The following is a 15,646-nucleotide window of genomic DNA, read 5'->3' on the forward strand; positions in this document are numbered from 1 at the left end:
CGGCAACCTTAAGCGGTGTGGTCTGGACACCATTATTTTTGTTTCTTTCTTATAGTTGTACACACTGCTTTTGTTAACTTGAGCAAAGTGCAAGAAGAAGCTTTGCTTTATGATCTCAGATGCTTTGACCTTTTAATTTCTGGACGTTGAAAATATTTTTTGAAAAGTTCATCCGCTGACAAGAAGCTGCTTGTTTTTTTTTTTTTAAATAATAAAGACATGTGTTTTTGACAGCGCTTCTTAGAACAATTTTGTATATAAACCTCAGCCTGATACAGCACTGTTGTGTACCCTGAGTTCTAACTCGTACAGAATGGAAGTCAGGAAGTGGACCCTCGCTTTGGCAGTTGCATTCTGCTCGATATCTGCAGCCAGCTCGCAGCCGTCCACAGACACTGACACACCGCGCATCAGTGATGTGAGTAGGATACTCCATTTAATGTTGCCATTAGAGTGCTTTGTTTTGTCAGTTCGGAATGCGTTAATTTTCCGTATTGCACGTTGCTCGGAGCATTCTTAGACCCCCGAAGACCCACTTAGTAGCGATTGGCAATTTTTTTCACGTCTTACAGCAAGAAGCAAATTTAATCGGGGCAAGCCCTTTCTGCCTAAAAATTGACTTTTGTCAAATCATTATGGGCATTCGGTGGCTTGCACAAGCTTTCAGGCACTTCTTACATCTATATGCAAGCGGTTCAATACTTTTCAATGTTTAGCTATGGCATCATTTCAAGATCTTATGCTTTTATACTCCTGAAGCTAAGTGAATTCTCAACTTGGGCCTAAACTTTTAACTGAGAAGCCTTTGAATAACTGTTATTTTGCTCGTTGGCAGTATAATTACAACACGGTAGACTCACCAGTCACTGATGTGCTCTATGACTGTACAGATTTTTGGCATGCACGCGAATCAAAATCTAAATATTTGATTCGGTTTCATCTACACTAGCTAGTGAGAACTACAACATCTTTGTATTTCTTGCAAAAGTACCTCATTATTTCATATCGGCTCTATACAGCTTTAACCGAAAATATCCCCAATTTCTAATGACTGATGTATTATAGGTATGTGTTTACGCCATTTTTTCTTCTAAGCAATCTATTCAACTGCCTTGCCTTTGCTTCTGTATAAAAATATTATTTCTTAGCAATTTTTTTCGCATACACTCTCTGCGAAATAACTGCTGCAGTTGTCGTTGCAATCCTATAAGTTTGGCACCAAGTCTCATATTGGCGCTCGATGAATCCAATGGCGTGAGGCTTAGGCTTGTCAAGATAAGCTCGGAACGGTCTTCAGCTCATCTTTAGTGCTGGGCGATCATTTTTGGCAAGTATTGCCTTCCTTCGATTAAAAGCCCAGCAATCACTTTCAATAACATCAGCATTTGTGAAGCAGGCAGGGAGATGTCATCACTGCTTTGATAAGCACTGCCGCTGCATCTATTAACAATACAGTGCAGTGAAACTTTTCCAAAGGGAGTGGCGACAACTTGTTGAACGTCGCATAGCACGTCTTGCTATTAATATGAAAAAAAAATCAGCTTTTCTTCCCCGCACAGCACTAGATAGAATTACCACACCATTTCGGGGTGAATATGACGCTCTATTTGGAAGAACGAGGAAGTTAGTCAAACTGCTAAAAATTAATTAGGAGTTGCATCCCGTATTTTGGCACCTGATTTTCCAGCGGCAGATGTATCTCTTTAGAACATCTACCATTTTCACCGTGCTCATTGTAAATGTGAATTCGTCGCCTTCTTCACGTTCTACGAAGAAAGCACCTAAACCGGGTGTTTCACCGAACTGTTGTTTCACCGACACGGGCAGCAGTGTCCGCCAACGGTTGGCGGATACTGCTGGCGGACACCAGAAAATCGATGAATGGTCTTAAATTGTAAGCTGGTGAAATATTATTTAATAATTAACTTTTAATTGATAGAGCTAGGTGCCTAGTTGCAACTGGAGATTTGTAGCCGGTCGTTAGTAATAGCCATATCAGTTTTTAGAATTTCGAAAACGCGATCACCCTTGGCGCTGTGGCTCGACAAAATCTGGTTTTTTGGACTGGTTACTTGCACCGGAAGGCTTGCTTTGCCTGCATGCGTTCAAAGTGCACGTATTTTTGCAAGATGCAGCCAAATTTTGTCGAGACACAGCAGCGAGGGTAACCGCGTTTTCGGAATTCCAAAAACTGATATGGCTATTACTGACAACCGGCTAGAAGCCTCTCATTGCAACCAGTTGGTTATCTGCGACAGTTAAAAAGTTTGTCATTTTCTGAAGAAGTTAGCGCAAAAAACGGACAAGGCACAGAAAGAAAGGACATACAAGACATTTACGCGCGCTACTACCAACTGCTGTCGTACAAGGCGTATGAAAAGGAAAAACGGCGAGCATGCGCGTAGAGGGGACCAAACAGGCACAGCAGTCTAGCAACAAGTTACTAAGAAAAGAGTCTAAAAAAGCATATTCAGCGGAGTACATGTGAACAGATGTGTCACTCACACAACGCTCGGATAACTTTTTGATGAAAGAAGCCTCTAGAAGGAGCCTAGCCTTATCATACCCGCTCTTGCCAAGAATCGTGGTCCCCTCTAATCTTGCCCTATTCGTGCTGTCACACGTAGCAAGGTGCCGCAGTTTGTTATCACAAACTAGTTAACCAGCTTGCTACTCAAGTCAATTCTCCGGGCTTGCGTTGTCCGCCAACACTGATAATACTCAGTCGCAAAAGGCGTAATTTTACCCCCAAAAGTCTATTTTTTTTTTTACTTTTGGAATATCTTCCCTGAAACACCTCGTATACTCCTTGTATACACGGCTCCTTCTTAGGTACTTTTCGCTCATTTCAATAAGTGCGTGGTGGGCCAACCATTTCTTTATTTAAACGTGACGCATGGTTTTGATGTTCGCTGTCGGTCGTGACGTGCGAAAACCACGCTTGACACTGTGAATGAGAATTGAGATAAACAGAGGTTTTTAGGAACTGTTTTATTGGGCGGCGATATAAGCAGTCTACCTCGGCTGAAAAAATACGCCGCTACCAGTTCGTAACCGATATTCTTCTTGTGATGTCTTCGATTAATAATTGAAGGCAAAGAGTTGGCTAGTGAAGATCAGATAGGCAGTAAGGTAGTCAAAGATTGTTGGCTTGTTAACATTTCATTCACTATGTATAGAATTGTGTACAAAACAAAATCGCAGCTTGCTTCAGGCCTGCTCTGAAACTACCAGTAATATACTGTTTATGGTTACTTTTGCCCCTCAAGTGGCAAATAAGAGAGCTTTCAATGAAATATAGCAAATGCAATGTCTAATACTTTGCGAAAAATTGAGTGGGATAGCACGTCCTATGCCATTTTCGTGCGTGCATATTATCCCATCGACAGCCACACAATTTTTTTCTCAACCTGAAGCGTAGTGTGCATCGTCGAAACCAAAATTATTTCCATGCCCCTCCAGGTGTTAACTTGATAACTGGCAACATTTTGACGCTGCTTTATTTATCCAGTTAGAGTTCTTGCAAAATTTCCCCCACCCGTACAGAAAATTAACCTCTAGCATTTGGCGCTGAAATACCACCAATTTGGATTCCGTATCCCCTCAATATACTCCTTAGGCAGAAAAAAAGTTATGGATAAAAAAAATTTGAAAATAATGTTCAGAAAATACGTGTGTATGGGATATACTAAAAAATCCACAAGCTCTGGTTTATGTCATCTTGCCTCGAGATTATAAAATACATACCCGGTCCTGAGTGCTCACTACGGCTTCGCTGCTTGGATTGCTTATCGCCGGTTGATTCTCGGTGAGGTGCAGCACATTCGGTGCTTCAAACTCAAAGTAAATGGTTTGATGCAGTGCTAGTCGTTATAGCCTATTTTCGCGCTTTGCGTGGTCACGAGTGTCTCCTGCACATACAAGACATAATGTGGCAGTGGTCATGTCATCTCTCATTGCAGGTACATCGTGCATCACGCCTCGTGGTACATTTTCCTTCATCAGATAGCGTTACAACTACAAAGGCATTGTAGTTCTTCATGTCTATTCTTCTTATGAGACGGAGAACTCAGGTCGAAACACAGTTCACGCACAAGCAATGGCTGAACCAGGAAAGCTTGATTCTACCGTAAAACCTGCAAAGCAGTGAAGTTTAGCATTCGTCGCTTTTGAAAAAGTAAAGTTAATCGTACAAAGAAGACGCCGCAGCGTTGCATTAGTGGTTCTGGCGCTCAACTGCTGACCCGAAGCACGAGGGTTCGATCCTGGCCGCGCCTGTCGCATTCCGATACACATGAAATGATAGAGGCCAATGTGCTGTATGATGTCAGTGCACGTTAAAAAAAAACATTAGGTGGATGAAAAAATTCGGAGCCTTCAACTATGGCGTCCCCATAGCCTGAGTCGCTTTGGCCGGTTAAACCGTTTATAGATTCATGTGCTTAAGCAGGAGACAAAAGTTCTTATGAAGAAACGCCAGTGCATGAGGGCGTTCAACTCTGCAGTCAGAACAGAACTAGCAGAGCTATCAACGTTTATATATTAGCGCAATGTAGCCGACATCACGAAGTTTAATATTGAGAGAATAGAGCATGCTCTAAAGAACGGAGGCAGCTTAAAAGAGAGGATGAGGAAATTAGGCTTAGGTAAAAACCAGGTGTATGCGTTAAAAGAAAAAGAGTGCAATGTCATTAGTCATATGGATAAGATAGTTAAAATAGCGAAGAGTTCTACTCAAATCTATGCAGTGCTAATGCAATCAGAGCGTTTATGAGAGAGTGTAGTACACAGCAATGGAACATCTCGCCAGTAAAGAAAGAAGAAGTAAAGAAAGCCTTAGGAGCAATCAAAAGGGAAAAAAAGCAGCTAGTGAGGATCAGGTAACAGCAGATTTGTTGAAGGCAGGAGGAGAGATTATGCTAGAAAAATTAGCCACCCTGTATACGCAACGCTTTTTGACCTCGAGAGTAGCAGAAGCTTGGAAGAACACTAATATCTTCTTAATTCATAAGAAATCAGACGTCAAGAACTTGAAAAATTAAAGGCCGATCAACTCACTGTCAGTTGCCTACAAAGTATGTACTAGGTTAATTGGTAACAGAGTGAGGACAACCTTACACTTCGATGAACCTAATGGCCAGGCAGGTTTTCGTAAAAGATACCCGACAATAGACCACATTCACACTATCAATCAGAAGATAAAGAAATGCGCAGAATATAGCCAACTGCTATAATAGCGTTCACTGACTGCGAGAAAGAATTTGAACCAATAGAAACCTCAGTTGTTAAGCAGGCATTGCGGAATCAGGGTGTTGAGCAGTGTTATACGCAAATATTGGGAGATATCGATAACGACTGCACAGCTACCATAGTCCTCCATAAATCACCAGTAAAATTCCAATAAAAAACGGTGTCAGGCTGGGAGAAACGATCTCGCCAATGCTATTCATAGGAGGTATTCCGCCTGTTTACAGGAGGTATTTCGTTGCCTGAACTGGGACCAGTTGTGGATAAGAGTTAACGAAGAATACCTAAGTAATCTTCAATTCTCTGGGGACACTGCCTTCCTAAGTCCCTCAGAAGATGAACTGGAAAGCTTGATCAGTGAGTTAGACAGGCAAAGCAGAACAGTGGGTCTAGAAATTAATACGCAGAAAACCAAGTAATGTTCAACAGACTAGCAAGGATACAGCCGTTCGGCATTGGTAGCGAGGTGCTGGAAGTAGTAAGGGAATATGTCTACTTAGGGTAGCTAGTGACCGCTGATTCGGGTCATGAGAATGAAATAACTAGAAGAAAAAGAATAGGGTGGAACGCATACGGCAGCTTCTTTCGTATCATGAATGGCAGTTTACCGAAATCCCTCAAGAGAAAAGTATGCAACAGCTGTACCTTACCGGTACTGACCTAAGCGTCACAAACGTGGAGGCTAACGAAGATTCAGCTTAAGTTAAGGACAACGCTGCGAACTATGGAAAAAAATGATGGGAGTAACGTTAAGAGATTGAAAGTGGGCGGAGTGGGTACGGGAGCAAACGCGTACAGCGCCGTTCCTGTTGTCCTTTTTTCTTTGTCCTTCGTCTTAGCGCTGTTTTTTCCCAACAAACGCGTGTTAATGACATCCAGCTCGAATTCAAGACGATGAAATGGGCTTGGGCAAGGCAAGTAATGAGAAGGTAAGATAACCGCTGCTCCTTAAGGGTAACGGAGTGGATTCCAAGAGAAGGAAATCGTAGCATGGGATGGCAGAAAGTTAGGTGGGCGGATGAGATTAGGAAGTTTGCGGGGATAGGGTGGCCGCAACTGGCAAAGGGGAGGGTTAATCGTAGAGACATGAGAGAGGCCTTTGCCCTGCAGTGGACCTAGTCAGGCTGATGATGATGATGATGCTTATGCAGTGGACAGCTCGCCATCTACACGACCTAGCTTATCAGAAACCCTACGGAACACTGGTGCTTGGACTTCGTTTTAAGCAAGTGGGAGTGACCACCGCGAATATGTCCCACAAAAACAGTCGCGATTTCTTTACTAGGTAGCGCATCACCGTTGTACGTAGAGGGTCAAGTTTTTTTACTTTTGAGTAGTCAGGCCTAGACAGGGATATGTGAAAATGAAACGAAAGTAACACTGAAGTGTTTTATGATATTGTCGCTCATATGAAGTGTTCGCCCAATTTTGCCCCTCATGACATTCCTATTTGCGGAATATTTTTTGGCTACTAAAGTAAAATACTACTCAGCCTTTTGGGAGCGTTTGCTCTATTTTATTTTAAATACAATATAATGTGACACTTTCCTCAGATGATTAATGTCCAAGAAAGGCTTTATATCAAGTGGCGGAACTACAACTGGACAACTAACCGCTGTCACTCAGCAACGAAAAACAGCGGATCCGGTGATCATTATGAAATCACGCTGCGCGTTCGGCCTCGACGCTGGGAACATTTGTGAGTATTCAGGAAAGTTCCTTTCAATTGGCAAGGCAATTTCCTGCTTAATCAATTGTTTCGCACCACAGGTATCTATACAAAACGAATTTGACAACTCTGTCAACACACGGTGATCAAGAACACAACGCCGCGAAATACAGGCTTGGGCCCGGTAAGTAAACATGTCATGGTACGCGTTGGATATAAACGACACAGATTATATAGCACATTGAGACATATCGGTAGGCGCTGGCCCGACAATGCCTGAAGTATAAAGGTGTCAGCTTGTTTCACATATTTGTGATTGGAAGAAGGCACCCTCTCGGTGCGCCCGTGCCATAGAGGCCATTTCATTTTTCTAGAATCTATCAAAAATTGCTGTTTTCAACTTAAACACCCTTATCGGTGGCATAAAAGAAAAATTCCGCAAGACAGTCCTATCTGCAAACCAGTCTAACCGCTGTAAAAGTGCGCGTAAGGCTTTCATCCCCTAATCATTCCGCTTTATTGTAAAAGTCGGTCAATAGCTAGTACAATGGCTAGGGACGAAAACGTCTTATACTAATGGTCACAAATAAACAATAGAAAGGAGACAAAAGAAAAAGCATGTCGCTATGCGTTAACTCGGAACATTTGGTATGAACAGTGTTTTCTCACTTAGGTACTTCAGCGCATGTCATACTTGCATCAGAAAGAACACATGCAGAATAGTGGTGCGTAGTTCCCGGCACAAAAAGTGGCGAATGACGCTCGCCAGAGCAAAACGAGATTCAGCTAACGGGAATCGCCATAATACAGAGATTACATGAAACAGCGCGTAGCGAATGGCACCAATTCGGAGATCGGTTCTGTTATTAATTTCCTTGTATTGCTACTCATACATGCTTGTCGCATGTTGCAAACAAAACACTTTTGCTAGATTTCAGCTAATTACTTGCGCATAATATCGTCTGTCTTGTTTATGTGCCGTTTTCTCTTGTCCGCTTTTGTGCACTCGGTCAGTGCGGTTCCGTCCAAACAAAACCAAAATATTTGTATTTTTGGTCCCTTTTTTGGACAAACCAAAAAGAAATCATATAAAAAACTGCGTAAACTACTTGACTCACAGCTAACTCATGTCCTTACCGAAATATTGTTGACTAGTGGGGCGCATGCGTTATTCTGCATCTGAGCGTTATTCGAACATGCATTAAATCACTTAGCCTACTAATATATCTCCGGCTTACTTGAATCTTTTTTGCATATTCTGTTTGCCAGCACAACATTCTACCTCCTGAGGGTTACCTCAAGCTAAACCATTTTTGTTTTGAGTAATGATTGCATAGTGGTTCAATGCAATCAATGCTTTACTTTTGTTGCTGTGGTCTTAGCAAAACTACAATTTTAGGCGTGAATTCACCCTAAGCTATACTTTGTTTTTTTGTCCTTAATACCAATAAATCAGGCTATCCCGAAGTCGTTCGAGAGCTGATATACTCGGACCCTGGTAGAGGTTGTTTTATTCTGAAGGAATCTCTGGAGGGCAACAAAACGGGTAAGTCTTTTTTTTTCACAGAAACTGTGTAAAACTTGCTTCCGTTCTCACAGGCGCGTTATATTTCTAGAAAAGAGTTTCGCTGAAGTGCGATGAATGAAGTACTGTACTTCAAGTGTACCAGGAATACTTTAGTATCAATTACCTGTAGCTGCCATTAAAGCAAACGGAAAGATTTTCAGGTTTTAATGTACAGTTGGGCAAGAAAAGAATAAAAAAGACATCCTCCAAACGCTTCCCTGTGTTGCATTGCATTGCATTATCAGTACCAAATGAGAAATCAAAGTATGCCCTTGTCACTTTTCTCGTCTATTCAGAGCAGTTATTTCTCCTGGTCGCTGTAGAGCCCTTCTAAATATTCTAGCAGATATTCTTCTGATTCCTTCTTTACACCATGGTTACGCAATGCTCGCATGGCTACTTGACTGCCGATGTTTCAACCGTATGAAATGCTTTCTCGTAATCAATTAAAGCTGTATATAGAGGTTGCTTACATTTTCCACATTTCTTTACCACGTACTCTATGGTCTGAATATCATGTATTGCCTAGTATTCTTTCGGAAAGGCGGCCTTGTGTTTTGCTTCATTAAAGACAAAGGTCACTTTTAGCCTATCGTTGGTTTCCTTACTGAATGCACTGTAAGGAATGAGGCATGAGCTGCTCGGTCAGTCGTTTCTATATTCCTTGACTTGGCATTTCCGATCTATCAAGGCAAATTCGGTGTTTTTCGAGCCTTCAGACGCACTCATCGTTCTCAAGTATTGCGCCTACAGTGTTGCAATATTTTCAAGCCAATTTTATTTGTATTGCAGCACTCTACTGCCACTTGATTCGCTCGCCAACTCTCCAACTGCGAAGTGCTTGTCTTTCTCTCCGTTTAGCTTCGTTACCCACGCAATGTCAAATTCATCGGCCGCACTGCCTTTGTAATAATCTTCATATATACTGCGTACTGTATAAATGTTTTCAGGGTTTTCCACCTGTATATGAGAGTAATACTATTTCCCTTCTCGAGGATTATTAACACAGTGTGCACTAGTTTGGAGCTGAAGGGCATGAGTGAGGCTGTGGCTTGGTCCTGTGGTCAGAATTACTTCACTTTTGGAGAGCGGATTCATGTTCGTTAGCACACACGAACTGAACCCATTTTATAGTAGATGGATATGATAGGCTATGCCGTAAAATTCACTGACGAAGCGGCGGGTAAACATAGTCCCAATATGATTCGCAGCTGCTTGAAACATTGTTGGTTTAAAGCAACTGAAGGCTCCAACCTTCTGCGTGCCAATCCTGCGCCATCACTGTCCAGAAGATGATCACGCAGAGCCACCTGGTATTCACCAAAACGTTGTTTCTCGGATTTTAGTGCTAGAATTGCGTTATTGATTAAGCCAAGTAAATCTAGTGAATTGCTGTTGTGCTTACTAAATACTTCCCGAATGCCGCACTACTTTATCGTTATAGCACGTGCGAATTTTCCAGCTCAGTCCTCATAAAGTCGTCTCCATAAATATTGCAGAGGTCAGAGGGTAGTGGCATAGTGACAATGGTACTACATTATATTAGCAATGTCGTTCGGGAGTTACGTAAGTGTTTCCGCCGGCTCAACCACTTGGAGCGCGTGAATATACTTACTATGATGTCATCTACAAATACCCCTGATACCTTTGCTCTTTCTTCAGTTGTCTTCATGCTGTACGGATATACTTTTCCTCCTCGTGGTTGCGTTGATATTCACATGCAAACAAAAACAGTTGCAATAATAGCGGAAATCTCCCAACGCTGACAAAACACTGAGACTAGAAAATGTTCAGAGGAAGGGAATACTGCCTTCAGTTCTTGAAACTCCCAAAAATATTGGTGAAGGAGGCGCCATGCTTCTTTACGGCTTTTTGACAAAAGGTGCTCGAAAATATCGCCTTGTATTCTCATCATTGCAAAGATTCCAGTGCGAACGTTCTTAACCCCTTGACTTTACTGACACACCACCCTACCAGTGTACCCACGCCAGCTACCGAAGGCGAAATCAAGGAAAGAAATCGTTTAAATACAAACGCATTCTAGAGCAGTGAAATGTTGAAGAGAAAAAGTGATATGCAGATGTTTTCTAGACAAGACGAGAGGGAGCCGGGCTGTCCAATGTCACACTGCGGTGAAGATTTCCTAGGGCGTTCATAAGATTCTGCTAGCATAACATTTCCTAACAAGTTGGCATTTGGGGTTAAGTGGTTGAACATACCAAATCTTTAACGTGCTCCGAGTGGGAAACTAGATGAAAGTTGTTAGGACACAGACGAAGAGCTCAAGGCATGCGCGTATGGGCAACTATGGTCTGTTATGAAGCATAGTAAATTTCCGCCGCTCTAGCGCAATCCATGGCAAAGGCATCCAAGCAATCCTACTTCAACGAGCTATTTTATATCACTGTCGCCGATGCCTTATTAGCTTTACTTCCACAGCCGTTGTCGTGTCGCGGAAGACACATCCGCAACTGGTCTTCGCCAGCCGTAAGAACCTGAAAAAGCCTCTTCTGTTTCTTTATCTTTTTTGCCACGCGCGCGAGCTATAAATGCTGGTCATTCAAACAAAACTGCGCATTTCTGCCTTGCTCGTCTTATGTCATTAACGGCCGTTTAGATTCTTAATAGTAGGGTGTTAAACCCTCCGGCCTTAAAACTAGTTAACAAGTGCCGTTTAATCCACAGTCATGTCTAAGCATGTGTTGAAGGCTGAGAATGAGGACGCCATTGCAGGCAGTGAAATGAGATCGAAAACGTTTCTGCCGCCAGTAGTGCACAGACATCGTCGCATAAGCACAGCCGTGGACTGGCAATCACTGCGCACAACGCGCGATTTGTATGAGTATAACTTGAGGTGGTGTCCCCTCAACAGAATGTGGCAGTTGATTCGCCACTATAAGTAAGCTTTCTTTCAAAACTAGTAGTTGCGGTAAAGAATAATTCCATCTTGTAATGTGGGCAAGAAAACTTCGACTTGATGACTGAGTTAGCCATGAGAAGGAGAAAGCAAGCGTTCATAGTCATGCAGATTGTTTAACCAATGGTGGATGACTATGAATATAATATGATCTAGCCCGTTGTGTTAATGTGCGGTGTCAGCTGAGCGCCATATTTTGCATGTTTTGTTCAGCCCATTCTAATGTATGTAGTGTGATCTAAACGTGCAATGCAAATTTTAATACATTGCTTAGATCAATACCAGCGAACACAAACGGAACTACCCCGGAACAAAACATCCAGAAATTATGAGACAGAAATTAATTCCTCTCTTCCGATTTCTTGTTTCAGGCTGCCAGCTTCTGCAAACAGAAAGCACTATTGATAATGGAGTTCCTAGTGGCTGCAAAAAAGCTTACGAGACCAACTGCTCTTTGGTTAAAATTAAACTTTACAAGTGGTATTGCAAGTTTATACCTGATATTATCCGCTGAAAACTCGACTGCCTTCAAAAGCTCCTTATCCCGCTTTTCTGGAGAAGAAAAGAAACAATAAAGGCACATACAAAGAAACTCACACCGTTTCTCTTCTCATCGGTGCATTTTATCACCTGAAATTCTTTATTTGATTATTTTAGGAAGCGAAAAATGGGGGTGTTCCTTTTAGCATCGAAGTAATTGTCCTTAAACCCCGCGAGGACGGCATGGCAGGTTGTAGACAGAAATGCATGTGTATCTTCTATACACATTAAGACTTTTTCGTCTTAAGAATGCAATTTGCTTATTGACAATATAAAAAGGTTGATTTTCTTTTCCACTTGCGACAATTGGTCAACTCTACGGTAAACAAGTTATATTTAGCAGGATGTCGGCTTCGAATGAGTGCTTAAAGGGCAGCTGCAATTTTGTTAGAATTCTATGGGCTTAAAGAGGGTGAATGTTTGAAACTTGGAGGCAATAAATGCGAAATATGTTTGTGCTGGAATTTGAAAAGGTGAAGAAATTGCCGAAGGAAGCCTCGTAGGTGTGCAGGCTTTTCCGCATCAGGGCACAGCGTCGGGTAGGGGGTGCAATAATAAACTCTTTTACAGTGGCACTGCTTTTATAGCCAAGAAGCGTCTTCTTGAAGGAAGAAAACTAACGTGGCCAAGAGAAAATCCCACCAAATCTTTTTGGTCGGCGTCGGTTGACCCCCGCAGTATGTGTGTGAAGGCAGACCAATGCAATTTTGGCAAAAATGTCGTCGCCAAGTGTTTATCTGTCAACTTCTGGCGCAGTGAGGATTAGTACAGGATTACATTAATCGATAATTAGGTTACCAATCTGAATGGTACAGCAAACCTTCTCGGCATGCTTTTCCTCGATGCTTCGTTCATTTGAACTATGGAATCACGGAGGATTGTCCGAAACCTTTTTTAGCTTTCCTTTATTAACTGAAGATATTTATCCATGGTAGTTGAAGCTTCATTCGGAAAATATCCTAATCAGTCAAATACTACCACTAAATACTACAAGTTGAACGTGTCTAACACCTACTGCTGCAAATAAATCGCAGCCATCAGGGCACAAGGAGAGCATTTCTCGCATTGAAGCTTTAGACAGCAACAGGACACCTTATCAGGAGAGCAAAACTCGCCGCGGAGGCTCAGTGGCAATTGCATCCGGCTACTGATCCCAAATTGGCGCAATCGGATCCTGGCGGCTGAGGTCGCATTTCAATAGGGAAGAATAAAACAGGCTCTCCTGCGGTGCGCGATGTGAGTGCTTGTTCACGAACCAAAGGGGGCCAGAAGTGATGCGGTGACCACCACTATGGTATTTCTTGTAGCTCAAGTGCAGCTTCGGAATGCTAAACGCTCAAACCAGTCTAAAACCAGAGTAAAAAAGAAAACGCACCACTTTTATAATAGGGCTTCTATCTGTATCTCAGTAGCGCGGAGCACTTAGCGTCCGGCTGACTGCACGTTAGTGGTATAGAATGCCAACTGGGTTTCCAGTACAACGTGTAACTCTTGCGTTAAGAAATAGCGTAAACGTGCGCAGCTTTCTTGTTGTCAAGACTTATATTTCCAAAATGGAGCACATATTCAACCATGAAGAAAATGGCGCCTGTAGGAAATGCCTTGAGGATGGCCTCTTTTGCGCTGCGTAGACTATCACTCTCGAAACAAGAAGTGGAACTGTCACTAAAACTGGTCTCGATGCCAAGGTTTTTTTGCGTGTAAGATTCTAGTATATCCGATATTTTCGTGCCATTCTCTGCTGTATCGTGCGATGCCATTTTCATATGGTAATGCGTTAGCGGTGTTAGTGATATTAGAAAAAAATTTGATATCGATCATAAAATTCGCCCATTCGCTGGATGTAAGTGAGAGAACAAGACCGCAAGTGGTGTTTCTAAATATCTGCAATGAGTCCTTGGCGGCTCTTCGACACACCTTCTGGGAAACACTTTACTACCAGCCAAAAGACTCCAGGAGACGTCTGACTTGATGCAAACAGATGCGTTGAGGTCCGCTACGACAACAATGATAGAATGTCACAAATATTGATATTAACGGATCAACAGCTTTTAATTCTATCGCAATGATAACATAATATGTAATTAAGTGTCCCTGTTATTTTTTGCATGAGTAGGTTGACAAAAAGTTCAGAATAAACATAACTCAGTATTTTTTATTTTCTTTGCATTTGTACTACGGTGGTATATACGATTTTATATCCATGAGAAATGCATGAACAGCACGTAGTAAAAATATGAAGTTCCTACGGATAATGTACGATGTTACGTACAACTTTTGCCAAAAATATACCAGCCGAAATCTTGTTTCTTTGGTATAATGTGTAGCTCTTTTTACATAGCTAGCGTTCTGAGTTACCACTCTCTGGAATGCTAGAGGCTTTCACGTCGTTTCCCTTTGAAATTCATAGGTTCCAGCCTCCAGGTATTTTTTGGGTGTGTGGTGCAAGACTTCAAAGTGAACTCCCAGGACTGTAAAATTTTGACAAATGCTGTACGAGGGGGTACCCAAAAGAAACCGGACTAAATTTTTTGGTCGGCAAAGCTTCTGTGGTACCGCGTTTTGCCACTAGGAGCGCATAGAACGAACATTCCAGAGTCAGTAAACCGAGTGCCGTCGTTGAAGGAGGTCAGACTAGTTTAGGCAGAGTTTTAGAGTGACGACTGTTTTGTGTGACTGTCGTTTTTGCAATGGCTGATTTTCGTGAACAGCGTGCGCCGGTGAAATTCTGATTTTTGCTCGGAGAAAGTTGAAAGGAAACTCTTGAAATATTAAGAAAGACGTACAAGGAAGATGCTATGGGGACAACTCAAGTGTTCCTGAATCGAATCCTGAATCAAAGCAATAATCATGCCAATGGAAAACTTCAAATTCACCTCGCCTCAAGAAAGCTCGTCAGGTAAAACCAAACCTCAAAACAATGCTGATTTGTTTTTTTGACGTGAGAGGAGTCGTCCATTGAGAATTTGCTCCGCAGGGTCAGACAGTTAACGAAGCTTTCTACTAGGATGTTTTGGAAAGATTGGACAACAGTGTGCGGTGGAAGCGGCCTGATTTGTGGCGGTCGGGTGACTGGTTTTTCCATCATGGCAATGCCCCTGCTCAGACAGCCCTGTCTCTACGACAATTTTGGACCAAAAATGGCATGACCCCTATTTCTCAACCCTCATACTCTCCCGACCTTGCCCCGTCCTACTTTCTTTGTTTCCTAGAATGAAAAAATAGGTGAATGGAAAGCGTTTCGCTGATGTTCCTGAGGTGAAGAAAAAAAACGACGGAGGCACTGTCAAGCATCACAAAAGTTGAATTTAAACAATGTTTTGAAAAATGGAATGAAAGATTTGACTTGCGTATCATTGCAAGTGGGGAATACTTTGAAGGAGATTGAAGGTCTGTGCTTAAAATGTGAACAAATAAGTTCAAACAAAAATAAGTCCGGTTTCTTTTCGGTACCCCCTCGTATGTCAATCCGAAACCGTTTAGGAATCTAGAACCGTTTAGGAATCCAGAACCGTTTGGAAAACTGAGCCATCGCGACGGCTTAAAGCCATGCAAGTGTAACCCTGCTTACTTATTTTGGTAGCAACATTGATCCATAGAGTACACCATGTAGTGGGGCAAATAATCTCATGGCTTCACCGCTGTGGCACTTTACGAATCTTCTGCGTTCAACGAATCCCTTCAGAAAGCTGCGTCTCCGAAAATT

At 42.3% G+C, this 15,646-nt stretch overlaps 1 protein-coding gene across 1 annotated transcript; it reads left to right on the forward strand.

The window, feature by feature from the left end:
• The first annotated feature begins 304 nt into the window (after positions 1-304).
• LOC149329950 (uncharacterized) lies at positions 305-11,962 on the forward strand. The gene is made up of 5 exons (XM_089560047.1): positions 305-418; positions 6,801-6,946; positions 7,018-7,100; positions 8,373-8,462; positions 11,772-11,962. Exons 1-5 carry the CDS (start codon positions 314-316, stop codon positions 11,912-11,914), a joined length of 567 nt encoding a protein of 188 aa, XP_089416173.1. The 5' UTR covers positions 305-313; the 3' UTR covers positions 11,915-11,962.
• The last annotated feature ends 3,684 nt before the right edge of the window (positions 11,963-15,646 follow it).

Source organism: Amblyomma mixtum, chromosome 9, assembly GCF_055824585.1.
Source record: "Amblyomma mixtum isolate Tamu chromosome 9, ASM5582458v1, whole genome shotgun sequence".
Lineage (NCBI taxonomy): Eukaryota > Metazoa > Arthropoda > Arachnida > Ixodida > Ixodidae > Amblyomma > Amblyomma mixtum.

Excerpts from the sequence above, each read along its gene's own strand:
- LOC149329950 (XM_089560047.1), top strand. The coding sequence starts at position 314 with ATGGAAGTCAGGAAGTGGACCCTCGCTTTGGCAGTTGCATTCTGCTCG. Across the intron at positions 6,947-7,017 it reads CCTCGACGCTGGGAACATTT|GTATCTATACAAAACGAATT; the intron begins GTGAGTATTCAG and ends TTCGCACCACAG. Across the intron at positions 7,101-8,372 it reads GAAATACAGGCTTGGGCCCG|GCTATCCCGAAGTCGTTCGA; the intron begins GTAAGTAAACAT and ends CCAATAAATCAG.